Source organism: Chinchilla lanigera, unplaced genomic scaffold, assembly GCF_000276665.1.
Source record: "Chinchilla lanigera isolate Chin_1 unplaced genomic scaffold, ChiLan1.0 scaffold00054, whole genome shotgun sequence".
NCBI classification, from domain to species: Eukaryota; Metazoa; Chordata; class Mammalia; order Rodentia; family Chinchillidae; genus Chinchilla; species Chinchilla lanigera.
In genome coordinates, this window is record NW_004955455.1 from 14,245,550 (window position 1) to 14,273,224 (window position 27,675).

The window sequence follows — 27,675 nt, forward strand, 5'->3', positions numbered from 1 at the left end:
CACTCTGGGAGGCTGAGGCAGGAGGATTGCAAACTTAAGCTCAACCTGGATAACTTAGCAACTAGCAAGATCCTGTCTCAAAAAATTAAAAAAAGAAAGAAAACTATATCTATATCTATACGTATATCTATTATGTAAAATAAATGATGCAAAATTAAAGTATATGAAGCAATTTAGGTACTCTTTGTACTATGTCCCTAAATGTATTTCTGTGGAGTAAATAACAACAATAATAACAAATGCTGATCTTACTGTTTCATGGCTTCTAAATGTTCTGCACATGGTAATATTTTTAGTCTCATAATTCAGCACCGAGATTGGCACTGTTCCTATCTTCTTTTTCTAGCTAAGGAAACTGAGGACCAGAAAGGTTAAATAACGGACTCAAGATCACACAGCATTTAATCTTCTAAATCAGGATTTAAATTCAAGCATCTGGTTCCAGAGTCTGTGCTCAACCATTATACTACTTGCCTCTCTGCCAAATTTACACACACACACACACACACACACACACACACACACACACACACACGAGAGGTCACAGTCAAAGCACAGGTATACTACAAATACTGTGTAAAGTGAATTTTGTGTTTAAACTTGTACCCAGTCCTCAAGCTAGCTCCTTATGCATATACAAATGTTCTAATATCTGAAAAAATCTGAAATCCAAAACTTTTGGTCTCCAGATAAGGGTTAGTCAACCTGGGGTGTGTGTGTGTGTGTGTGTGTGTGTTGTACACACACATATTCTTTAAACGAAAAGTAAGTATTTTAGTATTTGGTCTTTTCTTGGTTAAGAAGCATAGCCATCATTCTGTCTCAGCACATTTACAGCTCTGTCTTCCTAAGATGTATGCAGTGTAATTTATCAATCTGGTCTTCTATTGATGGACAAGCGGATTGTTTCCAAATTGCTGCAGTTACTACAGATCAAGCTGGAGGTGACATTCTTTTTTTTAAAGCGAACTTTTTATTAGCACACTTTGGCAGTACACAGTGTTTGCCTTCATCTTAGGCAGGTGCATGTACTATACTTGACATATCTTCAGTCTTTGTATTGGAGAGGACATCCTTGAGCATGCTTGTGTAACTCAGTCATGTGGCCAAGATAGGATCCCTCTGTAAGGGTGTGCACAAGCCCATTATTTGATTGGGGGGCTGGTTATACAGCACCCACAGTGTGGGGAGCAAACATGCTATGCAGAGCTGTCCCTGGGGCTCACGTTGCACTGTGGATCCCAATCTGTACCAACAAATAAATGGGTTCTAGGGTTGACCCATGTAGCAGCCCCAGGGCTATGGTTTGGATAAGTCCCCTTGGTCCCCAGCCTGTGGTATTATTAGGGAAGGTGATGGCACCTCTAAGAGGTAGGGCACTGTGGGAGCGGTGTTGGGAGTCAGCCTCTTCCTTTTCCTCTCTCCTTCCTGTCCACCACGAGGGGAGCCAGCAGCTCTGCTCCACCGCAGCTGTGCTCTGGCCTTGAACTGCTTACCTCACCACAGGCTCCAAGACCAGGAGGCCAACTGATCATGGACTGAACCCTCCCAAACTGTGAGCCAAAAGAACCTTTTCCTCTTTCTAAGTTGATTATTGCGGGTAAATTGTTGTAGTCGTGGAAATCTCACTAATACACCCAGGAGCTCTTAGATTCATTGCAAGTTCAATGACACACAGGTAGGAAAAGTGAAATCAGTTGCTGGACTCACCTAGTTTTGTAAGAAAGTGCCATTCCTTTCATGAATGCAGTCAACCACAGCTCTGCAAAAAGTTTCTCTCATCTCTCCTGAAGCCATTGTTTCCTTTCATCATCTGTGTTCAGCTAACTTTATCTAGCTTTAAGGTTAGTGTTCAACTGACCTTATCTGCCACAACCTTGATTCCTAAGACTTTTGGATGCAGTTTCTTGCTCCTCATGGGTTTTCTGAGTCATATTCATCTCTTCCCTTTCTCACCTAAATGATTCCTCCTTGTTTCCAAGGATGAAAAGAAAAAGAAAGAAGGAAAGAAAAGTCCCCATGAAAATCCCACATCCTCCCAAAACTTCATTGGTAAATGGAGTCACACCTTGACTTCTGAGCTAGAAATACACCTTGGGACGATGGTCATTTTCAGTATTGGCACCTGCTTGTCATACCTTCTCCAGTAAGACTGAAAGCAAATGGAGGTCTGCCGTGTGGCCTTCTCTAGTATGGAGAGCAATGTTTAAATGTGTTGGAGCACACAGCCAACACATTTAGCAGCAATTAGTATTAGCAGGTGCTCAGTAAACTTCTTTTGCAGTACTGGGGATTGAACCCAAGGCTTTCACACTGATTTACATCCCCAGTCCTTTTATCTCTTTTCTTTTGAGACAGGGTCTCATTAAATTGCTAAGTTGCCCAGACTGAGCTTCAACTTGAGATCCTCCTGCCTCATCCTTCCAATATGCTGGGCTTCTAGGCATGTGCTCTTGTGCCTGGCTACCATCCTTCATTTTTTCCTTTTGTACCTGTCTTTAAGGCAGCACAATTTTGTCACAGACTAATGCTGCAGGATGCTACTGGTCTTCACTCTGTAGATCTGTTGCTAGAAACCAAGTAAGTGAGATTTTTAGGGGTTACAAAAGTTGATTTCATAAACTAAATCGAATGTTTATCAATGGAAATGACTGATGACTCAAATTCAGTCTTCTTTGGAAATAGAGGGGGTCACACAGCTGTGCCACGCAGCCGTGCACAACTTCTCCTGTGCTTGTGCCCTCGAGGGGTGGCAGCGGAGAGGGCAGGAGATAGGCAGGCTGCAGAGGTCTTTTGTCGCTTATCTCAGCAGGTCAGTAAGAACAGCTCTGTAGTCACTGATTTGGGTCCCTGTGACTGTCACCTCATGTAGACTGTGGGGGGCCACGTGTCGATGACTCATCTCATCCATGCCATCATATTATTAGTCAGTGTCCAAGTAAGAGGCAGAGGGTAGCCCTAAACTGAGTCATCCGAGGAGGGTGTGGTAAGGGCTCAAGGGTAAAGATGTGGGCGGTGTTTAGGAAAGCAGCAAGGGACAACGCAGCACCCCGGGGCTGACAACAGCAGGGACCTGGGAGGGGCGCTGCTGCTGCCTGGCAGGTGCCGTGGCCAACCCGTGGCCAGAAGGGAGAGAGCTGGGGAATACAGATCCAGGATCTTACTTTCCATTTGTTCTGCCTGCTGGCCAAATTCAGCAGGAAGGCAGAGGCCAACGAAGCTGATGGTTCAGTTCTTACAAGTCAGTATCTGGGCCCCTTCCAACCTGGAAGTAGTAAAATGATCTCCCACTTTCTCCCCCATGCCATTTAGTTGTATTAGTCCATGGAGCTCCACACGCCACTTGCTTCAGAGGAACGTGTGAAGTTCTTTTGAAAAAAAAAAATCTCCCCTGCTAACTTGTAACCATAAAACCCACTCTTTCAAGGGGCACAAGTCAGTGTCTTTTATTTTGTAATATATTCCCTATTTTAGTATATTTATTGTGCCATTATCAATTGGGGAATATTTTTTGTTTCCCTAAAAGAATCTCTGTACCCATTCACAGTCACTCCCTCATTTTTCCCCTTCCCTCAAATGTAAGTAACCCTCTTTCAGCTTTCAAGCTTAAAGAACTGTCTATTGCAGACATTTCATATAAACAGAATAATATAATAATTGTCCTTTGGCATCTGGCTTCTTTCACTTAGCATAACATTTGCAAGGTTCATCTGTCTTGTACCAGGTATCAATCATATCTCATTCCAAATAATATTTCATTGCGAGTTCGGTTCCCGGTACCAGAGAAAAACCAAAAAAAAAAAAAAAAATTTCATTGCTTAGGTAATCTTTATCCATTCATCATCTGGAATATCAGAGTGGTTTCCACTTTTGGGTGATTAGGAATAATGCTGCAGTGAACATCTGTGTGCATGCAAGTTTTTGCGGACCCATGTTTTTGACATTCTTGGGTGTGTGCTGTTTTTTCTGCCCTGCATATCTTATTTTGGTTAGTTCCTTGGCATCCTTCGGTTCTCAGCAGGTACTTGGCTCTTTCTCTGGGAAGCCTTCTCTGGCTCCCTCTTTCCTTCATAAGCTGCCACTCCCTATGGCTCCCATAGCCCATATTTCCCTCGGTCCCGCTGCTCATCAGGTGAGTTTGTATCTTCGATTTCTCTCTGTCTCCGACTGTTGGCTCCTGAGATCTTCAAGGGCAGGAATGAAGATGTGGCTGTAGCCGGGCATGGTGGTGCACACATGTAATCCCAGCACTCAGGAGGCTGAGGCAGGAGGATCATTGTGAGTTTGAGGCCAGCCTGAACTGCATAGTGAGATCCTGTCTCAAAAAGACCAACGGGGGGAAAAAAAAAAAAAGATTTGGCTGTATATCACCTTTCTTTCTCCTCTGCTTGGAATGTATGCTTGCCTGCATGCATGCATGAATGAATGAATGAATGAAAAAATTAAAAAAGAGCAGAGACTGTCTGCAACTCTCCTTCGAATATGAATCTATGAAATCAGTAGAGGAAAAAAGTCTTGTTCCTAAATTGGAGGAGTAAACAGTCAAATAGCCCTAGACTCTTTCCTTTAAAAAAAAAAAATCTCAGAAGCAGCCGGTGTAAATATCTAAGTCTGAACACTGAGACGTGTATGTGTACATGGGCACAAATGTCCATCTAGGGGAGGCTACTATCTGGGGGTTGGGGAGAAGCACTAGCTCTGACCTTTCCAAAGTCAGAGAACGTAGCAGCTCCTGTCCCCCAACCCCAGGCTGTCTGTGCAGAGGTCCGGGTCTCTGATGTCACCCCAGCACCTGTCCATACTGACCCAAACACACCTCTCTCTCTCTGCAGGTTGGCGAAACCCTGTGTCCTTGGAGAAAGCTGGTTCCCGTTTTCCTGAGGGGGAGCCCAGAGCTTGAAATGCCACGGGTGGCCCTTCGAGAAGGAAGTGGAGGATAAAGACGGCACCAGGAGTGACAGCAGAAACACGGAACGGGACTGGGGAAACCCCCGGGGAAGCCAGCTGCAGAAACAGACACCCCAATGCTATTTCCATATAGCTCTATATATACAACAAAAAAGAGAAAATATGAATATTACGTATCAGTGCATGCCTTGTCGAGGACGTGGTCCCTTCCCTCTCCGCACCTTGCGATGTGAACTCTGATACTTTGTAATGTTTGGGCCACCAGAAGAGAGATGCTTGCTGCTGTGTACCTAGGAAATTTGCAAAGACTGGTGGGGATTAGCCTCAGCATCTGCCGATTGCCCGAGCATAGATGCTGGTGGAATAAGAGGTAAAATTGCAAAAGGCAAGCGAGAACAAGCAAGCAAGGACTTGGGGCCAACCCCGTAGGGGCATTCTGGGGTGCCTCCATTTCTTGACATGTCCTAGCCTCTCTCTCTGTCCTCATCGAGACAGATCGCTAGATCCCACTGTCACAGTCAGAGAAATGGGATTCCTCCCCCCCTCCAGTCTGGTGTCTCTGGTGCTTCGCTTTCACTTTTGCTGGTGCTAAGTGTGTTTTTCCTGGCGTTTCCATGGTCCTCTGTTGACAGACCTGGAATGCCAGGGGGATAAGAGAGATCTCTATTTTGATGTTTCGCATTTTTTTAAAAAGGGATGATTCGCAGAAGTGCCACTTGAGAGTTCCTTCTCTTTCTCTATGTGGGGGTGAAGGCCCAGAGGTGGTGGGGAGCAAACCCTGGAGTCCGGGAGGGAGGAGGAGACGGCTGGGCTGGCGATGAGGAGGTGGAAAACTGAGACCTCCTGTGTGGCTTGGTTGCTATCTCTTCTGCCCCTGCAGAAATACCCTGAGAGTTCAGCCTATGGCCTCCCCTGCTTCCCAGGGGATTTCAGGGCTTAGGTTTGTAGGTTAAAGAGCCAAGAAATGGCTATGTTCTGTTGGAGAGTGATTTATAACCAAGGGACACTGGGGGAGGGACCGGGTCATTTAGATGAAATGTACCAACATCTCACTGACTGTCAGAGGTTTAACCGCACCCCCCCCCATGCACACCAGGATAAGCTACTATTTTCAGAAGTTTCTAGAAGGGCTATAAAAAAAGATGTGTGCTGGACTGAGGCTTGGCTGCAAAGACTTTTCAGGGAGCCACGACTATTTTTTGCTTTTGTTTTTAAAAATCCAAGGAAAACAGGTATTATTTCTCTTGCATATTATTAATTTGAGTGCACTTCTCAAGTGCCCCGATTTTTGACAGTCACTGCCATTTTCAAGGCCGAGGTGGCAAGGCATTGGGAGGAGGACTCAGAGTCACCTGACAAGGCTGGCTTTGCAGGTCACCAGCCAGTGCCTAGGGACAAAGGGGCCTGCTGGGCTGGGCTGCAGGTAGCCCTTGTTTAAGAGGCCAGCAGCAGGAGCAGCGGGTGTTACAGCACTGGGCGCTGAGAGGGAATGAATGACGCCTTACTGACAACCACCAGGTCCTCAAGTCTGTATAGCTTGTTAGGGTTGCTGCAAGCTGAGAGCTGGATTTCTTCCTGTCTTCCTCCCTTCCTTCCTTCCTTCCTTCCTTCCTTCCTTCCTTCCTTCCTTCCTTCCTACCTTCCTTTTCTTCTCCACTTCCGCTGTTTTTTAATCCATGCCTTATGTTTGCTGAAAGATTCCTTTCAAGAAAAATGCAACCCAGAACTGCTAAAAGCAAGGGAACACCCCCCACACACCGACTTCTGTATGCCCCCACCCCTAACTGAACTCGGCAAAACAAAAAAGAAAGCTGGTTTCTTGGAAAGTGTGTTGCCCCCGCCACTGGAGCCTTCCCCCAGGTGATGTCTGCGGGGACCAGCGAGCAGGCAGGGGCCGCAGAGGGGAGCAGGTGAGGGGCTCACCGAGTCAGGGACTTTGAGAGGGCAGACTCCCCGGAATGGTCTTTGCTTGTATTTTTGTCCTTTTTTTTAGCTAGTGACGAAAGTCCTACTGATTCGTTTTCTGGGGACAGGATTCCCACTAGTACAATTGTGTTCACTTACAGTTCTCTGCTTCTTTAAGGCTGTACCTTTAAGATTGAAGTGGGGATGTGCTGGCCCCTAGAGACCCAAGGAAAGGGTGAAAGGTCAGAGGATCCCATTTTTCTCCCCCAGGACCCTGACTTGCCTGCTCTGATGACGTTTCCCCTGGAGGATCCAAACTCCCAACGCTGGGGTTGGCATTTGGGGCAATTTTGATTTCAATGAAGCCGCAATGCTGAGAGAACTGGGCACCACGGCCTCCCGAGGGAGCTTTACAGCCAAGTCCCTTGTACATATTCTCATGTATTATTAGAAACTGTGTACGTATCAAATCCTGGCCTTTTCTTGCATATTATTAATTTGAGTGCACTTCTCAACTGCCCCGATTTTTGACAAGGGGTTGTTTTTAATGCTTGTTTTTATATGAGATTTGACTTCTTGATGGACATTTGTATTAGAAAATTGAAGCATGATATATATAGATATATATAGATATATATATATGTATATACTGTCTCCACCGTCTCTCCTGTTACATTACTTGGATTGCATGAGATAGTGGGATGGATTTTTTTGTGTGTTTTTTAAAAAAAGATTTCCCCAGTGTGCAAAGTGCTGGCGCCCCCCCCCTTCCCTCTGGCTGCCAAGGAGTCATTGATTTTGATTAGCTTCACTGCAGAGCGGCTATGAAGAGACAGAGGGAGGGAGCGAGGGAGGGAGGCTTTGAAATAAATTTTAAAAAAGACCTCATATCGGGTTTCAGCAGACAGCAGTGTGTGCGTGTGTATGTGTGTGTGCATGTGTGTGTGTCCGTGCAAAGCAGAAGGAGGCCTCTGAGATCATCGCTTAGGTAGCTGGCTGCATAATGAGGTGAGGGGCCCCTTCCTTCCTCACTCCTAGTGGTGCTGCTTGCTCTTTGAGGGTGGGGAGTCTGGGAGCTGTAGGGACTGCAGCCCCGTGGGACCCCACGCTTTCCAGATAAGATCCATTCCCTTCTGGAAGCTTCTCTCCTGAATCCCCCACCCCGCCACAAAAAACCAGCTCTCCGGGTTTGGGTTTCCATTTCCTATTCCCCTTGTCCTAGATGTACTTTGAGTAAATTTCTTGGAGAGCCCACCAGCCCCGCTGGCTGCTGTCCATGGTGCTACACCAGGGGCATCTAAAGATGATTCCCGTCCCCACCTCCACCTTCCCCTTTATTGGCATACTGGAGATTTCTTTTCCACGTCTTTCAGTGGTCTCATTTTGTTTCTTTACTATTTTGATATGGGGAACACGGTGATTTAAACAATACTGTCACAGAACAATGAAGCTGTGACTGGTTTTACGATCTATGGAGCTGATCTCATGTAGTTCTATCTTTCTTGTCATATTTCTGACATTGATAAAATATCATTCTAGCCTGCTGGGGAACTGGCTGAATCTTCACGCATCCTTCTCCTACACAAGTGTCTTTTGGGGACACTGGAGCAGCACTGGGGACTTTTTGGCGTGTCCGCTTGGTGCTAGAAGCTGCAGTGACCAGAACACAGATTTTGTTGTTCGGTGCTGATGCCAATTTCTTTTCTGAAAACTCCCTTAAGTCAACCCAGGGGAATGGGGAGACAGAGGTTGGTTAGGGAGTCAGAGGCACATTAGACCCCAGTTAGTCCTATGGGAGCCAAATGGAAAAGCTCCGTGGAGGGAGGAAACTGGTGTCCAAGTGTCATTTTAAAGCGTAAGCTGAAAGTTTATTTTTAAACATTGAATTGATTTCCTCAACGCCTATTTATTGAGCATCTATAGGGTGCCAGGTTGTAGAGTTCCACCTCAGAAGAGACTGACTTATCGATCCTGAAGGGCCAGACCAGCTTGGAACCAGACGATGTGAAATGTCCCTTTCTAGTCTGGTTCACAATTTTTAACAGATTTGTCATGTCCCCTCTGTGACCCCAAGCCCTGCTGGCTGATTGTTGTGTAGTATTTACCGTGTGCCACGCAATCAGCCGATGGCGATTAAGAAGCTTGTGCCCTCCACTCATCCACAGCATGCAGACTGGTCCTCACTGCTTTATTCAGTGACCACAGCTCCCCTTTCCGGAGAGCTGGCCACCGCTGAGCACTGCGGACTGTGCTTTGCACGTGTGCCCCCTTGTGATTCTGCACACCCACTCCAGCTGACCGTACTGTTAGTCCCCCTTGACATTTGAGGCTCAGAGAGTTTACGCAGTGTGGCTAAGGCTGCCCAAAGAGTGCCGTGGCTGAGCCAAGGTTTGGGTCCAAGTCTGTATGACCCCCCCATATGAATTGCCAGCTCTGCTATCCTGGGTCTCCTCGTGAGGTGGACCACAGCTTTGTAGGTCAAGGGCAAGCATTGCTAGGTGAACTGCAAGTACATATGGATGGCCCAGCAACCAGCTGGGAGCCTGACTGAGGCCCGCTGGGAAAAGTGTCACATTTGGGGACCCCGGAGCACAGGCTCTCGTGGGTTAGTGGGTTTTGCGGACTCACTCCCTACTCTTTGTGTTCCTGGTTTCAGTAAGGTCTGGGGCAGGAACATCTAATTTGCAAACAGGGTCTGTCCGACCATTGCCTAGGTGGGAAGCTGTCACTTCCCTCCTGCCTTCTCTCCTATTTGAATCCCCCAAGTCCCTCCCCCTAGGTCTTTTGCACTATAAGCACCAAGGAGCCCGTGTGCGTGGCAAGAACGGCTGTGAGGGCACTGGGAACCTGGGTGGGTCCCCTGGCCCAGCCAGAGAGGCAATAAGCTTGGGGACATTCTGTTCTGGGTTCTGACGCTGTTGGTTCATTGTGCTCTTTTGTAAGAGGAATTTCATACCTTGGAAATGCTTTGTACATATTTGTAATGATTTTATTAAAAAATTGGTTGTGCACTTCTAGCCAAAGGCTTTTGTGTCTTCATTTCCATTTGGAAGGCTGGGCCTCAAAGACCATGGGGCAGTCTGGCTGGACCACTGAATCAGAACCTTGGGTCCTCCACACCCCAACCTTCCCTGCAGCAGAGGGCCACCCACTTACCACCTTCTCTAAGTCCTGAGAACCCCTCAAGAGAAGGGGTGACTTAAACGCTGCCCCTGGGTTAAACAACAGGTTGGGTGGAAGCGCTTAAATCAGTGTGCAAAGCCATGATTTGTGCACATGATATGGATAAGTGAATGTGTCTGTGAGCTGATGTCCCCAGCTATGGGCAGACAGGTCACTCTGGTTGGGTTCTGCACATTCCTGGTCTGAGACATACCCAGAGGCCAGGTTCAAGTCCCTTCCTAAGAATAGTGGGTTATGGATAGCTTGTTTTTTTTTTTTTTTTTTAAGATAGTAGACCTTCTCCTTTCCTTTGGAGACCCAACCCAGCCCAGGTGGCTTAGAGGGGCTAACACCAGCCTCCCACCCACCTCTGTCCACACCTCCAAGGCTCAACACTCGACCCATAACAACACTTCACATCCTCCAGACCCTATGGTCCAGAGACAAATAAATGACGGTCAGCTTAGGATGTTGGCTTGAGCTTTGGGGATGTAAAAGCTGTCTTTGTTAAGGTCATTAAGCTGTTGGAAGATAAGCACAGAACTGCAGGGTCATCTTGCCACCGCATGTGACCCAGCTGTCTTGGAGGAAAACAGAGTAGAGGGATGGAGACGCAGGATTCCATAGCATATCTGTAGCCCCTGGATCCAGCTGTACCTGAAGCCCACAGGATCACATGAACCAAATAAAGCCTTTTTAAAATTTAAGGCATATTTGAATTGGTTTTCTAACAATGGCAACCAAAAGGTTTTGCCCAATGATGTTTTTATGGTAGATATCACCATGTTGCTCTGAGAGGCACAGAATTCTCAAGTAATGCTAATAATTTATATTTAAATATCCACCATAATCTGGCACCCAGGCAAACCTTCTTGAATCAGCCTGTACTGGGCTCATATAAATGATAGGCAGCCCCAGTGGTAAGCAGTATAAGGGCCTCTCTGAGCCATTCCTGATCCCTTCTGCCAATTCTGTGTACCCATCCTGTAGTTGTGTGTCTCATTGGCACCTGAGGCTCCAGGTATCTCTCCTTGGGCACTGGGGCCTCCTCAGTGGAGAGCCTGAAATGACAGCCCCACCCCCACCAACCCGGAGCCAAGGACTAGCTGGTTTTGTTTTTGAGACAGGCTCTTACTCTGTAGTTCAGACTGGCCTTGAACTTACTGTGCAACCCAGGCTGGCCTCAAACTCATGGCGATCCTCCTGCCTCAGCCTCCCAAGTGCTGGGATTATAGGCGTGTACTACCATCTCAGCTTGGCTGGTGTATTTCTGTGGTGCTCCCCCGGGGATCAAGCTGAGGCTGGAGCCTCCCTAGAACTCACTGGCTAGCTCTGCTTCCTCCCCTGACCTGCTCTTTCCCTCAGCCCTAGTAAGTCACATGCACCTCAGCAGACCGCTTTGGGAGGAACCGATGGATGCTCATGACCCCCTCCACAAAGCGCCGCTTCTGGTTTCACCTGAAGCAGTTCCACTTGCCTTCAAGAGCTGACATGATAATCAAGACACGAACACGAGTTCTGTCAACAGATGACATTTATCAGCAGAGGGTACTTCAGGAGACACAAAGACACTGAAGGCAGATGCTTGCCCCAGAAGGAAAGTATTAAAAGATCCCAGGACTGTCACACGTCCTCCTGAGCATCTGGGATGTCACGAGGCTCCACAGCACCTCCTCTCTGGATCCAAGTCCAGAGTGCACCCTCCTTATTCCCACACATGGATTACCTTCCGGTGTGCTTCTATGAACAGGACTATTTATTTCCGAGGGCTCTGTGACTCAGTGAGTCATAAAATATTAAGAGCAGGACGCTCAGAACCTGATACTTGATTAATCCTGTTTACAACCAATGAGTTGCAGGGAACGTGGGTAAAGGACGGCGACACTCTTCTGCTTCGGCAGGGACTCCTGGCTGCTTCCACTCCAGCGTAGTGGAATCGGAGCAGCCTGCTGCTTGAAAATCTCTTTGGAAGCCTCTGCTCCCCTCCAGGGCCGAGAGAGAATCCTCCCACCCAGAAGAAAATCTCCAGATGTGAAGATTCCCTGGAGGGCAGGGAATGAACAAACACATCCCACCTGCCCCCAGAGGTGCCCCACAGGTGACATTCTTTATAGTGTCAGAGGCATGGCTCATTGTCTGCAAAATGCTAAGGGAACACTTCCTTCGGAGGCATGGGTGTAATGGGCGAAACCATGGGTGTATCCGCCAGTAACCCGCACTGTTAGTTGCCTTGGTTCCAGCAAACAACACACCGGCTTTGGTCACCCCGGCGATGGTGACAGCAGGTAAAGGGACTGACTTCCCAGAGCCACGCGGTCAGGAGTCTGCAGCCAGGATTCCGGGTCTGCCTCCCAACAGGCCGCTCTGTCGTCTCCATCCCGCGCTGGCCCTTGAGTAAGTCCTGGCCGGCTCCCGCCCCTCGTGCCTCTGACAGCACTGGCGGGCACAACGCTCTCTCTGATAAGAACCAGGGGCCGAAGTGCCTGTTGCTTTGTTTTGGAGAAGGTGGAGGGGACAGAGTAGCCGAATCCACTTGTATGTTTCCCTCTGCTTCCCTTTCTTACTTGATTATCCAGACAAGTGGGATTGTTAACATCACAGCCGTCACCATAGTAACAGAGCTTGAAAGATGCCATGCTGCCCTGGAAGGGGAGTCTTGCTGGGCAGCAGGAAAGAGCCAAGGATGTCAAGCAAAAGATGAAGTCCCGGCACGGCGGCACACGGGGACAAATGTCCTGCACCTGCCGGCGGGGAGCAGGGCTCTGTTCTGTCCCTGGGGCTGGCATGCTAACCTGCTCACTAGTCAGACAGAGGCTTTCTCTGGAACTCGGCTGGTGCCACATGCCACTGTGCTGAGGTTGACGACAAGAGAAAGAATTGAGAGAGCGGTAGGGTGGGCAAGATTCCAGTGGCTTCTGTGTCACCTTTGCCATCGTAGCCCAGATCTCCAAGCAGGAGTTGCAGGGGCAGACAAACAGCCTTGTCACAGCGATCACAAAACATGGTATCTATTGTGGTCCACACCACCCCCTGGCTCACGTTACGGATTGTCGCTTTTGCTCTGAAGCCTCCTGGAGGAGATAGCCAGGTCCACAGAAGCTGCTGACAGGCGTGAGGGAGACGACAGGATGGAAGGAGGAGAAAAGAAACAGGAACGGGACACCCAGGGATATCATATCTGAACCCAAATGGGACTGAGCACTGTAGCCCGATCCCAGGAGAAGAGCTGGAAGTCTTTCCACGGGCGCAGCCACCAGCGGATTTCAGGAGCTGGCGCGCACGGCTCACATTCTCAGTGTGGTCCGTACCCACGATGCGGTACACCCGTGCTGCACTCCTTTGTGTTTGTTTTTTGAGACAGGATCTTCCTATGTAGCCCAAACTGGCTTCAAACTCTTGATCTGCTTCAACCTCCCAAGCGCTGGGTTTACAGGCAGGCACCACCGTACCCAGCAAGGCCACAAAGTCTTAAGCAGGGAGGGGCATCGAAACCACCCGCTGTGCTTTCAACCTCTCAGGTCTGCTGGGCCCGACACCTGCAGCCTCAGCGGACTCTGACGCCAGACCAGGCCCGTGATGGCTGGGAGCTCAGCTAGCCCTCGCTAGTCAGAGGACTCTGGGGAGAGTTACCACATCACACTTGGTGCCTCAGTTTCCGCAGCTGTCAAGTGGGAGTGGGCCAAGTGTACCACAGTCCACGACAGGACCGTGGTGAGGATGACCGGAAGTGATCCACACTAGATGCTCGACTCTGTGCCTGGCACATGCTAAGTGACCGATCCATTAAGTTAATCTAGGTAGACGGCAGCTTGGACTCTGAAAATACTTCAGAGTGTCACTGCAGGCCCGGGCCATGTGTCGAGGCAGTGACTGCCATGCCCCTCCCCAGTTCGCAGCACTGAGTACTAGGAACTCGGTACTTGGTTAAGAGAAGGGAGGAACTTCATGTGTTACAGATTCCTTGACTCGGAGGAGGGTGGATGACCTACCTGGGGCAGACTGCATCTGCAGGAGGAGGCCTCCCCTCCTGGAGGGGAAGGTGTTCTCACTGTCCTGCAGAACGTGGGAGGAAGGCGGGTGGAGGCGGAGGTGAAGGCCCAGGCCTACCCTGGGGGCTGGAGCTGGCGGAAGCCTGACCTCGGTGCTGGAGATTGTTTTCCAGGAAACCCCCAGTGCAGGACTTGGGCGCTGACCCTCAGGCACCTGCTGGGCATCCTTGAGGTCTGGCGCTAGTATACCTGGAAGTGCGCCGATGTGGCCCCGTCCTTCCAGCAGCGCAGCGTGTCCACGGCAACGGAGCGGCAGAGCGGGCAGGTGCGCTCGCGGTCCAGCCACAGGCAGAGGCACTCCTCACAGAACACGTGCTGCGGGGACAGCCACCATGTGGCCACTGAGGGACTGGAGACACAGAGGGGAACCAAACAACGTGGCCCTGCCCTCCCCAACTGGCACTGCCTTGGGGATGGACTGGCACTGTGAAAAACACACAGGGTGTGAGCATCAGTGCTTGGGAAAACACAGGGAGGTGGCCTGTAGCACCTCACTGAGACACTGGTATTGGGGTAAATCTTTGAGGGCGTGTGGAATAGGGGCGGTATCTGGGATCAGACTCAGGGCCTCATGCATGCTAAGCATTACTCTACCACTGGGCTACAACCCTAGGCTCTGGGTGAATCTTACAGGAGAATTAAGCCCTGATACTACCTAGGGAACAGCACTGCTGGGCAAGGACAGCATGTGCAAAGGCCCTGAGGCTGACATGTACCTGGCATGCTGGGAGAACAGCAAGGAGAGTGTGGCTGAGCAGGAGGTGTGTGAGGTGAGAGAGGAAGATGAGGCCAGAGAGCTGGGCGATTGTGCCTTGTGGGTCACTGGGAGGACTCTGGCTTTTATTCTCAGAGAAGTAGGGAGCCATGGTAGAGGGCTGAGTGGAGGAGTGAACTAATATAATTTGCAGTTTAAAAAGAGCCACTTGCCTGCTGGGTGGGGAGTAGAACACAGGAATCAAGAGAAAGGCAGGGAGATGATAAAGCCCAACAGGTCTCCCCAGTCTCAGACCACACAACTCGGAAAAGTAACTTAGCCTCCCTGACCCTCAGTTTCCTCATCTGTAAAATGGAGAGAGTAAGCTCCTCTTAAAATGTTTGGCTGATATTTAAAATCACTTAGCCATGACAGTCAAGCACATCTATGATTCTTGGCTGGACCCTGGAGGGGAGAAAAGCCCTGGTTTTAAGGCTCATTTTGAAGACAGCTGGGATCATTCAGATATATCACCACATATTAGACAATACTACATTATTTAAATTTCCTGGTGAAATTGTGGCTATTCTTGGACAATGCATGCGGAAGTATTTTGGGGGTAAAGAATTACAATGTCTGCAACTTACTCCCAAAACTGCTTCAAGGGGAAAATTTATATCAAAAGAGACAAGCGTAGCAACATGCTCATGCTGAGTGAATCTGTGATTAGCAAATAGTTAGGAATAGCAGGGTACCCCTCCTCCCACTAGCCTTGGACATATCTGTAGGCTTGACATTTTCCAAAATGAGAAGTTTAGGGAGAACGATAACATAAAAAAACCCAAAATATTTTCTGAAAGATAAAAAAATAAAAAGGAAGACACTTGAAATAACGTCTGGTAAATACTGAGTACTCTGTAAGTGTTGGCTATGAGCGCGGTAATGGTTCTACCTTGTGTCTGTTCATTATGTAGTATCAGCCTCTCCGTGCTGCACTCTAAGCTTCTTGTAAATCCATTCCTAGCATGGTCTACAGCAGGTCCCCAACTGCAGGCATTAGGGAGAGAGCCCTGGTGCTCTGGGGGTGGAGTGTAACAGAGGGACGAGCAATCTGATCTGGGAGGTAATCAGGGGAGGCTTCCTGGAGGTGGGACGCTTGAATCAAAGCCTGAAGAGATTCAGGAGGTAAGTGGTGAAGAGAGGGGGAGGAGGGGACCTTTCCAGGCTGCAGGAGACATCTTATGAGAAGCTCCTGCGGTGACGGCCCCCCAGGCACTCAGGGACAGCCTCGTGGAGCTGCTGAGGCAGTGGAGGGGCGTGGGTGGGAGGAGGGGACAGCTGCCCATGCAGAGCCCCGAGGACAATACTAGGTTCCCACCTGGGTCTGAAGGGCAGGAGCTGGGGGTCAGCAGCTTCTAGATTCTGAACAGGCACCCAGCCTGCCATGGTGGTGCCTTCTGCCCTGCCCCCCAGCCTCATCACACGTTGGCTTCCGGTGATAAAGACTGGCCACGTGGCCTTCGAGGACAGGCTGTGGGAGCTGACGGGGACCCCTTTCTCGCCCCTCAGCTGGGCAGTTGCTACTTCCGCTGGAAGCCTCCATCCACACCTCCCCTTTCGGTGGTGTCTACCTGAGCCCAGCCCTCCGCTGTTCCCTGCCAATGTCCCCACCGACGGTGCCCTCCCTGCCTCCACCACTCTCCCGCTGCAAGCTGCACATCCTGCATCCACTCGCACTTCCTCTGTGATCTGCAGACTCAAATGCCGCAGCACTAGGTAAGTTTTCTGAGGTTTGGGCCGGTTTTAATCTGCCAGTGGTTGTTGAACGAATGAGTGAGCCTTCACAGCGTTGCCCGGGAAATGAGGTACTGACACGACAGGATATGACATGCCCCTGGGGTCACATGAGGCTCTGAGCGTGGGTTAGGCCAATGAAATGTGGCCATTACATCTGCAAGTTTTTTATTCTCTCATGCAACACCCATTCATGGAGGATCTCTACTTATGTGTTATTTCTGAGATAGGGTTTTGCTATGTTGTCCAGGCTGGTCTTGAACTTCTAGGCTCAAGAAATCTTCCTGCCTCAGCCTCCTGTATAGAAAGAACTACTGGCTTACACCACCGTGCTTGGCTTCTCACACTTCTAATTTAACACATCTCCCAAGTTTTGGTTCAAACGCCCCTTTCCATTTGTAAAGATCACTGATGACATCAACGAGCTTTGTTCATGTGACTTAAACCTATTTACCATATCAGAAGTAGATGCCAAGACACTTTTTAAGCCCAGGAATACACAAGCGGATGTTTCATCAGCCACCAGAGCTATGACCTCATCACAGGTCATGTGACCTCTGAAAGACTCCACTATATATGTATGAGAGAACTAGAGTGGGGAAAAAAGGCAAATAATGTCTTAGTACTATTATAAAAATAGTTTTGATCTCACAGGTCCCTTGAAAAGAGCCCCCAGGGGTACCCTGGCCACACTTCGAGAAGCCCTGTTTGAATTCCTTGCTCATCAAGGCCTGAACCACCCTCTGGGTGGTGAATGCCAACAAGGGCAGTGACAGTTGTTACCACCTTCCCCCGCCCAGCCCCGGGGGGCTCTGTCGGTAGTTCGGAGAAACGAATGCTCACCACAGGGAGACTCTGAGATGCTCTGATGAAAAAGACCCGGTCAGGGTCACAGGGGCTCAGTCTCCTCCTCAGAGAATAGGGAGGACAAGTGACGAAATTCCAAGAGTCAGAGCTGCTCAGAGCCCTGGCTGAGGAGTTCACGGCCCTTCCGCATGTCGAGAGAAGGACTGGGCCCTGCTGAGCCCAGGGGCATGTGCAGGATCAGGCAGGTCAGTGGGGAGGGAACACAGGAGGTGCTGGGTGACCTGCTCCCCGGTTGCGTCTTCCAGACTGCAGGGCAAAGACACAGGCCTTGCGGTTGGACTGGCTGCCCCTCCCACCTATATCTCACCCAGGCTCACTCTGTCTGCCCAAAGGGTCAGAGCAGGCAGGAAAAATCAGGGTAGGGAGAAGGGCCTCCACACAGCAGCCAGGCCCTCATGGGAGGGGAGAAACTGTGGACGGGAAATACAGGATTCTTCTCTTTCCTTTTTTTGAAAGGTAGGGTGGGAAGGAGTTCTTATTAACTTGTCCAGGCTGGGTTTGAATTTGAGATCCTCCTGCTTCAGACTCCCAGAGTGCTGGAATTATAGGTATCTACCACCATGCCCAGTTACCATGCCTGGACTCTTGGTCATATCTCCGAACTCTTGAACTCTGAGATCATAAATGTTGAAGACACTATGTTTTGGAATAATTTGTTACGCAGCAATGAATAACTGATACAAAAAAAATGCCTGACTCTGTAGCCAAAACTCTTGCCCACTATGTTCTACTATGTATAGTGTGTATATAGGCAGGTTGTGGGAAGAGAGGTTTGAAGCACTTGATTATGAAAAATGACATTATTAAAAACATAGCTACTACCAGACAGGACACATACATGTGCACATGCACACACACATTCACACACACCCACACCCCTATAGCCACATATCCTCATTAACCACACAAACCAGGCTATCCATCTCCAGACTTAGAACTAACCACTGATACTGAATATTATTGGTACAGCACATTATACTTTTTAAAACACATATACAGATGATGCATGCCTGTAATATTCCTGCCATCCTGGGAGGCTGAGGCAGGAGGATTGCAAGTTTAGGCCTACCCTGGGCAACTCAGTAACTTTATGAGACCCTGTCTAAAAAAAAAATAAATAAATAAAAGGCTGAGGATGTAGCTCAATATGAAGGCCCTGGATTCAATCCTCAATGCCACCAACAAACACACATCATACCATCACATGACTGTTTTAAAATACCTGCAGGCTGTCTGGGATGATCATTTTCACTCTTGGGTGACAATGACACGGACAGTCAGTGTCACACTGAAGTGCGTTACTCAGGGCTGTCAGCAGAGCTTGGGACACTGTTGGCCTCACTAAGTGATGACACAAAGGGGATGCAGGAGGAGGCAGAAGCAGCGTGATGAGCTCCGCCCCAGCTCCGCCATTCATTCACTTTGAGGAGGCCATGTGCAAAGCAGTCATAGCTGGATGGCACGGGACATCCCGCACATTTCTAGGGAAAGGGCTCTGATCTTTTTTTTTGTTTTGGTACTGGGGATTAAACCTAGCGAAATCTGAGCTACATCCTTCAGTCCTCATTTATTTTTTAAAGACAAGCTCTTACTAAGTTGCCCAGGCTGACCTGAAGTTTGTGATCCTCCTGCCTTAGCCTCCCAGAGAGCTGGGATTATAGGTGTGTGCCAGCATGCCTGGCTTTTCATCTTTTAATGTAGCCCTTAGGACACCTCAAAGCATGAGGACAAGCTGTGAGGAAAGGGCACAGTCAAGAGCATCGGAGGTGCTGGGTTTGAAAGCTGGTTCTCGCATGAGGAGCAGCAGGACCTCAGGCCAATGTGCTCCTTTGCCTTTCCGAGCCTGCGTCTCCTCTATGAGGGAAAGAGATGCCCGAGAGGGTGTCCGTCGGGATGGAGACAGACACAGCCGCTAACCCAGAATGTGTGAGCAGCTTGTAAGGACAAAATCAGTAGGGGTCACCATCCTCTTGCTGTCTTTTTGAATATTTATACCATACGATACTCAGAAAAACTCAAACAAGCTCATAGTGAGCGAGAACTGGAGAGCAGTTTGTTCTCTACATGCATCCTCACTCATCCCAATAACAAAAGAATCCTTTATATAAACCGGGTTTTTGACTGTGTTCAAGACAACCTCTCCCCAACTTGTGCCGTCTCAAGCACGCCATGGCTCCAGAGGCTAATGGACAAGTGCCTGAACAGAGTTCCAGCCTCTGAACGTGCTCAGTCTGCCTGACCAGTGGCGAGCTGCTTCCCAGGTCCTAGATCAGGAGGGGCGCTGGGGGCAGAAGGAGTGACACACGGAGCTTCATTTGATGACTCTTAGAAGAGGAAACAAGGTGCTTCTCAGCTTTGTGGGTTCTTCACCTATTCATTCTTCCATGTGTTCGCCCGTCTATCCACCCACTCACACATTCACCCATCTACTCATCTATTTACCCATCCGTCTGTCCATCCACTTACCTATTACAGTCACTCACCCAGTTATACCTCTTTGCACTCACCCACCCACATCTCTACCTCAGCACCATCCTATCCACCCATTTATCTGTCCATCCACCCCATCCATCCATCTATCAATCCACCCATCCATCCTTTCACCCATCCTCCAGTCCACCCTGTCCATCTATCTGTCTGTCCATCCATCCATCCATCTATTCATCCATCCATCCATCCATCCAACCAACCATCCATCTATCCATCTTCCCATCTATCCATCCCAACCATTCATCCATCCTCCCATCTACCTATCTATCCATCCTCCAATCTATCCATCTCATCTATCCATCCATCTATCCAATCCAATCCAGTCCAATCCAATCCAGTCCAATCCAGTCCAATCCAATCCAATCCAATCCAATCCAATCCAATCCAATCCAATCCAATCCAATCTACCCATTTATCCATCCACTGAATACTGGTTTCACTGCCACACAAGAGACACATGCTGTCCACTCTTAAGATGCTGGTCATGTGGCAGAGGGAGACAGGCCTTACACGACTTAGCTACCCCATAAACTATATAGCTAACAACCGGAGAAAGTGCTATGAAGAAAAACCACAGCCATTGATGAAACCGTGGTAGCTGGGAACAAGACTAGTCTGGAGAAACAGAGTTGGGGGAAATTTTATCAGTGAAGTAACACTTGAGCTGAGCCATTCATTCATTTGTTCATTCATTCGGTGCGTTTGAAGTGAGCACGCTCCTTTCACCTGTGCAGGCCATTGTGGTCTTTCCAGGCTCCGCTCACAGTGGCAGGGCAATGCTGAGAAATGTGCTCAACCCGGTGATGTCTGTGGTTTCCAACCACCGCTGGGTGTGGCTGCCACTCTACATCTGGGACTATAGTGTTTTGTCTGATTCATCCCAAGAATTTCTAATCCAGGTGTGGAAAGACACGGTGGTACCAGAAGAATGGAAGACAGATGAACAGACTGAGGCTTAGAGAGACTGCCAGGGAAGAAGAAAGACTTTCACCTTGACATCATATTCCAATAATCTCTGCAACTGAGAAGGAAATACAGATGGTTCCAAAGCATATGAAAAGATGCTCAGCCATGCTCATAATTAGGAAAATGCAAATTAAATCTGTGCTGAGATAGCGTTTGTCACCTGTCAGATTGGCAAACCTCAGAAAGGCTTCATAACACTGCTGGTGCAGGAGGGAGCAAGAGGCCGTGTCACGCTCCACACTGGGAGTGTAAGTGGATCTCTCCTCATGCAGGACAATTTAGCAGTATCTGTCAAAACGCTACACCCTCTGACCCACTAATCCCACTGCTAGGAGTCTATCTTAAAAGGAGCTCGGGCACGGGTAAAATGGGATGCATGCCCCAAAGAGCTGATATTTATTGAACTTGCATCACACGCCCAGTGTAGCTTTAAATGTTTCACTCAAATTAATTCACTTAATCAGCACAATGCTTTTAGGTGGGTGTGACTGATCCCCACATTTCAGAGTCTTCACGACAACTGTCTTTGTAATGACAGCAGACTAGAAACTACTAAATGCCTCTCCACAGGGGAATGGCTAAGCACGCCGTGGTCTATCCGCTGGGCATGGTGGCACATGTGTGGAACGTCAGCACTCTGGGAAGCTGAGGCAGGGGGATTCCAAGTTCAAGCCCAACCTGGGTAACTTAGCAAGACCTTATGTCAAAATAAAAAATAAAAATAAAAAGATCTGGGGATACAGCCCTGTGCAAAACCCCTGGGTTGAATCCCCAATACTGAAAAAATAAATGCTCTAACCATAAAATGGCATGCCATTCAGCTGTAAAATAAAACAAGGCGCATCTCTAAGACAGAGCCGCAAGTTAAAAAAGTATAGAAAGCAGCTTGGGTAGAATATGCTTCAACTCATGCTACTTTTTAAAAACAGGTAAGTTTCTGTGTGCATGTCTGTGCATCTGTATATACATGTACACAGATGCGTGTGCGATATGTGTATCTTTAACATATATGTTAAAATTCTGTAAAACATCTCTGGAAAGATATGAAGGAGACTGTTCGCACTGGTAGCTTGTGTGGGAAAGGGAGGATTAGCCATCTGGTGGACAAAGGTAGGAGGTCCGTCACCATTCTTCTATGTATTGCGATGTTTTTGAAAATAAACTTTTATATTTGAATACTTTTAGGCTTTTTGAAAGGTAGCAAAGATAGTACAGAAAATCCCCATATGCTCATCCTCAGTTTTGGTTTCCCCTAATATTATCTTTTTGCATTTCTATGACACATTTATCAAGGCTAAGAAACCCACATGGATACATTGCTACCTACTAAACGCCAGGCTTGGTTAAGATTTCACCCAACTAGCGTTTTGAATGTCCCTTTTCTATTCCAGATCCAGTACTGCATTTAGTTGTCTGGCTGACTCAGGCTCCTTTTCCAGTTTTGACTTATGCAAACAAAGCATCAATTTTAATCGGGCGTGGTGGTGCACACCTGTAATCGCAGCACTTAGGAGGCTGAGACAGGAGGATCATTGCGAGTGCGAGACCAGCCTGGGCAACAAAGTGAGGCCAAGGCCAGCCTGAACTGCATAGCCAGACCCTGTCTCAAAAAGACAAAAAAACAAAGGATCCATTTAAAAAGAAATAAAGCTAAAAATCAAGTGAAAAACAAACTCTTCTAAAATCCCCAAACAGTAATAACACACACAGAAAATTTTCTGAATATTAAAAGAGGATCCCACCTTCTGTCCCACCTTCAGAGGGTGTTGGACAGGCCATCTGTCTTTCCATTCCTTCTGGGCTCCAGGCTTATGCCTCCTCCAAAAATCCTCCCAGCCTGGAATGCACTGCTCTCTGCCCTGGTCCCCTGGGACCCTGCATGAATCTCTCTTACACAGCACTTATCACCGCCTGCCTTGTTTCATGGTTATTTATGTATGTGTCTGTCTCCCCAAGGAGGCCACCAGCTTCCAGAGGAGAGGACAGGCTCTGTGTGCCCCCTGCTTCCCCTCTTGGTGTCTAATAGGATGCTTTGACCCAATGCACATCTGCTGAATTGACACCCAGCTCTTGATGTCAGGAGGGGGAGAAGGGACCCATTTAGGCAGTTAAGAGCGACTGACCAGCACTTACCACCATGGCTTCATGACCCTTGACAAAATGAAAATAAATGGCAATAATAACTACACCTATAATCATAAATATAATACTAGCAACTTCTGTGGCTGAGTAATTCAAATTTAGCCCTCTCCATAGACGGTTTCGCTAAAGCATGCTAACAGCGCTGTGAAATGGGTATTGTTATCATGCTCATTTTAAAAGCAGCAAGGGGAGATGGAGGGTCAGGAATGCAGCTGGGATCACACTTGGGGGATTCTGACACTACACCATTCTGAATCTGGCACGTCTACATTTTACTGATGACACTGAGGCTCAGAGAGGCCAAGTTACCTGCCCAAGGCCACCCAGAAAGTAAGAGGTTGGGCTTAGATTTCAACCTGGGTCTACGTGCAGCCTTGCCTACCTGGCACAGGAGAATCAGAGGTTCTCGGAACTCAGCCTGGCAGATGGCACAGATATCTCCAGCTTCGGTGCACTGCTGCCCAGTGGCTCGGACACCATAATTCTGTTTGAGTTTAGAAAAGATGAGCACAGTCATGGCCTCAGGGGCCCTGTGAGGTCTGAGGGGTGAGGAAGGACCTGCTGCCATTTCCAGCTGCCACTTTTGGGGACCTCAGTCAGGACCACCTGGAACCGACTCACCTGAGAGGTGCAGAGAAGCTTCAGGGCTTTTCTGACTCCACCCACACGGCCACAGATATCAAATGACTGAAAAGAGAGCAGAATGATGGCTGAAAAGTGTTCAGATTTCCCATGACCCCTGAACAACCTTTCTAGCAGAGTCTGTCCCTGTCTTGTGCTCAGAATATTTTCAAGAAACTTCTTCCCATTTGCATGAGTTTTGTTTGGCTTTTGTGTTGCTGCCTGGTATCAAAAATCTCCCCTACAACCTAGGCCAGGAGAGCAAGTAAATGGCACACATACTGCATTTTCCCCTTCCCAAGCCCAGGGCAGACATTGCTAATTGATCACAGCACTCTTTCTCCAAGTCCAGCCGAAATTTAATAATCTTTCTCCACTCTGCCACTCCCAGTCAATCAGAATTGCCAACAGGATAAGGCCCCATGCTTGATATGGCATGGATTGCCTGCCAGTCTTGCTGGGAGGAAGGAAAGAGAACATACACATTCCCCTGTAATTTTCTAAAGCTAGAAATAGAGACTGTGAAACAAAAAAGGAGAATGTATTTTTTTGTGTGTGTGTGGGGGAGAACCCCTTGATTTATATTAATAATGAGAAGGAAAGCACTGCATACTGATTTGCATTGTTGAGGATGTGTAACATAGAGGGATAATATTTTGGAAATAAGAAAGAGGGAAAGGGGGCTGGGGATTTAGCTCAGCGGCAAAAGCACCTGCCTGGCAAGCGCAAGGTCGTAAGTTTGGTTCCCGGTACTGGAGAAAAACCAAAAAAAAAAAAAAAGAAAGAGGGAAAAAACTTCAGTGGTATGGTGGTTTAGAGCTCCAGGCTTCGGAGGCAGTGCGATGGGGTTTGATGCTTGCTGTTATTTCTGACCTTGGGCAAGTAACTTCATCTCTCTAAGCCTCAGTTTCTGTGCCTATAAAATGGGAGTGATAATGGCATGTAAGTTGGCTGGCTGTCGTGAAGATGACTAAGTGGAAAGAGAGCATATGGTGAGCTTTGTGGGCAAGAAACTGAGGCGGATTCAGCCATAAAAAGTACTGACATCTGCTACGATGTGGATGAACCTCAAAAATGTTATGTAAAAGAGACCAGACACCAAAAGGCATATATTACAAGATTTCATTTATCTGAAGCATCCAAAATAGGTGAATTGAGAAGACAGAAAGTGGTTGCCAGGAGCTGGGGGAAGGGAGGGTGGCGAAATGAGGGACTGACTGCTTATTGGGTAGCGGCTTTTGTTTTGGGGTGTGAACATGTCTTAGAACTAGGTAGCGGGGTGGTAGATCCATGACACTGTGGCTCTGCTAAATGCCACTGAGTTGCACACTTCAAAATGGTTAGCAGTTCATTTTACGTTTTGTGAAATTTTATCCCAATTTACAAATAAAAAGCACTAGGCTGGAAGGCTGAGGCAAGAGTGTTGAAAGTTCAAGTTTAGCCAGGGAAACTTAGTGAGACTCTGACTTAAAAAAAAAAAAAAAAGGAAAGGAAAAAAAAGATAACAGAAATGATAGTGCCATGGTCTTTTGAGGCCTGGTCTAGGGACACAGCCTTCCTCTGACCAGTTCTCAACCCCTGAGGCCACCTTACCTTGCAGAGACTGTAGAGAATGATCAGGACCCCTCCCAGGAAATAGCTGTTGGAGGAGTCATCACCCATGATGTATTTGTACCACAGCTGGATAGGGACAAGCGACCGGAACAGCTGGCTCAGCTCCTCAATGACCAGATAGAACTTTCCCTGCAACCACACAAAGAGCATCAATTATTATTAGCAGTAAAGACCCAAAGGACCAAGCTGGGGGGCTTCGGCCCAGCAGTAATGACATTCTAGGTCACAGGCAGGCCATTAATCAGCTCTGGAAAGCACTCAGGCCAGCTTTAATGGGGCCCGATATGGCCAGGGAGACACGGCCCCTGCCCAGCACCCTCACCCAACACCCACCAGCCCAGAAGATCAAAACACCCAGGATCAGGTTTCAGGGAGGGAGAAACCCTACGCTTCTGGGCCAGGGCTGGAGTGTGGTCACTCTCTGGTTCTTGCTGAGCGTTGGAGGGCTCAAAGCGAAATGTGGGGGAACAGTCGCTGCCTCTCCAGAAGACCACCCCTAATGGTTGTCTCAGGTATCACAGGTGACTACCCCCAGGCACCTGGGCAGGAGGTCACCTGGTACAGGTAACACAAGCCAGAAGGGTAAGAGCAGGGAGATGCGCAACCTTCCCAGGACCTCCTGCCCCTCCTCGCAGGAGGCAGCTGGGGAGAGAAAGGGGACCTGGCGCCGCCCATTGAGCTGCACATTTGTGAACCTCAGTTTCCTCTCCTGCAGAATGGGAGTGCCATTCTCCCCACCACAAGGTTGCTCTGAGGAGCAGAAGCAGATGAGTGGAGACTCACCCAGCAATGTGCTTGACCCCAAGTCCTCCTGAACACCCCTTCCCGTGCCCTTGGACGAGCCCTGCGAGCTTCCTGCAGCTCGTGCTATAAAATGGAGACGAGAATAACCCTGTCCTGTCGTGTCTAATAAAGGTCAACAGAAACCTACCTCATGACCCTGTAATTCATGCTGAGGTATTTACCCCAGAGAAATGGAAACATATGTCCACATGTATGGAAATGTTCTTAGCAGCTTTATTCATAAGATCCTCGAACTGGAAACAGCCCAAACGTCCATCAACGGAAGAACGGGTAAACAAATCCTGGCAATATTTATGCAATAGGATCCTACTCAGCAATAATAATCAACAAATGGCCAGTATTTGCAAGAATGTGAATGGCTCTCACTGACTTCATGTCAAATCAAAGAAGACAGTTGTAAAAGACTCTATACTGTGTAATTCTGGTTTGTCTGGAGACCAAGAGCAGGCAAAAGCTAACATGGAGCGATAGGAAATAGATTGGTGGCTTCCTGGGGTGAAGGGTAGGAAAATTAAATGCAGGGGGCATCAGGGAATTTAGGGAAGTGACAGAAAAATTCTGTATCTTGATTGGGATGGTGATTGCATGGGTCTGCGTATCTGCCAGAACTCACTGAAGTGTGTGCTCCAAATCTGTGCATTTTGTTATATGTAAATGTTACCTTGATAAAGCTGATTCAAATAAGGAAATACACAAACAAAAATATAACCCTGCACTTGGCATCCAGAACCTCAAAAATATGAGTAAGTTTTTTGCTCCGGTGATTCTGCTGATAAAATAATTAGAGATATGTGCAAGCTTGTACCAAGAGGAAAGGTCACCGTAGTATTCTTTATAATGACACGGAAAGTCACAAGTTAAATGTACAAAAAGAAGGTGTGTTTAGGTTAAGAGTTCTAGAATGGACAGACACATAGCCATTAAAATACTATCCTCTGAAATAGCAACTACATGGTACACAAAATAAACATATACCATGTAAATCACACACCCCATTATCTAGGCAATCAAGGTTAAAATCCTCAAAATAAGTCAGCAACATCCCAAACTCTCTGATACGATACAGAGAAGAACACAGCATCACTCTGGTGAAGCTGGCCCAAACCTCATAACCTCAGTCTAATCAGAAAGCCAGAGACATATCCAAATGAGGCCCACAGAATAACTGCCCAGCACTCTTTAAAATCATCTTGGGTCAAAGGGAAAGGAAAGGCTGAGGGACTGTCAGGTGGGACCAGGCTAAGGGCCTGGGCAAGTGAATGCAAAATGGGATCTTGGACTCGACTCTGGGCTAGAACAGATATGTTAGTGGGGTAACTGGCAACATCCGGATAAAGGCTGGAGTTTGGTTTGTCGTAATAGCATCCATATTAATTTCCTGGCTCCGGCTATGATTACATCAGATCACAGCTAACGTTAGGGGGAGCTGGATGAAGGGGTCCTGTGTGCCAACTCTCAGCACAGTGTTTGCCACTTTTCTTTAAGTGTAAAATTATTCTAAATTAAAAGTTTCAAAAGAAGTCAGGAGTAGTGGCACATCTTGTGACCCCAGCTACTGTGGAAGCTGAGGCAAGAGGAGCTCTGGCTCAAGGTTAGCTTGGGCAACTTAGTGAGACTCTGTCTCAACATAAAAAGGTGAAAATATATATATATATATAT

The 27,675-nt window shown here is 48.1% G+C and overlaps 1 protein-coding gene across 1 annotated transcript in view; it reads right to left on the minus strand.

The window, feature by feature from the left end:
- Positions 1-11,494: 11,494 nt before the first annotated feature.
- Rnft2 (ring finger protein, transmembrane 2) overlaps positions 11,495-27,675 on the minus strand; it is a gene marked incomplete in the record, with an annotated part of 74,253 nt that continues 58,072 nt past the window's right edge. Inside the window, 4 exon segments of the mRNA XM_013520450.1 lie at positions 11,495-14,339; positions 23,360-23,461; positions 23,599-23,664; positions 25,192-25,341. Coding sequence (XP_013375904.1) covers positions 14,205-14,339; positions 23,360-23,461; positions 23,599-23,664; positions 25,192-25,341 — 453 coding nt within the window.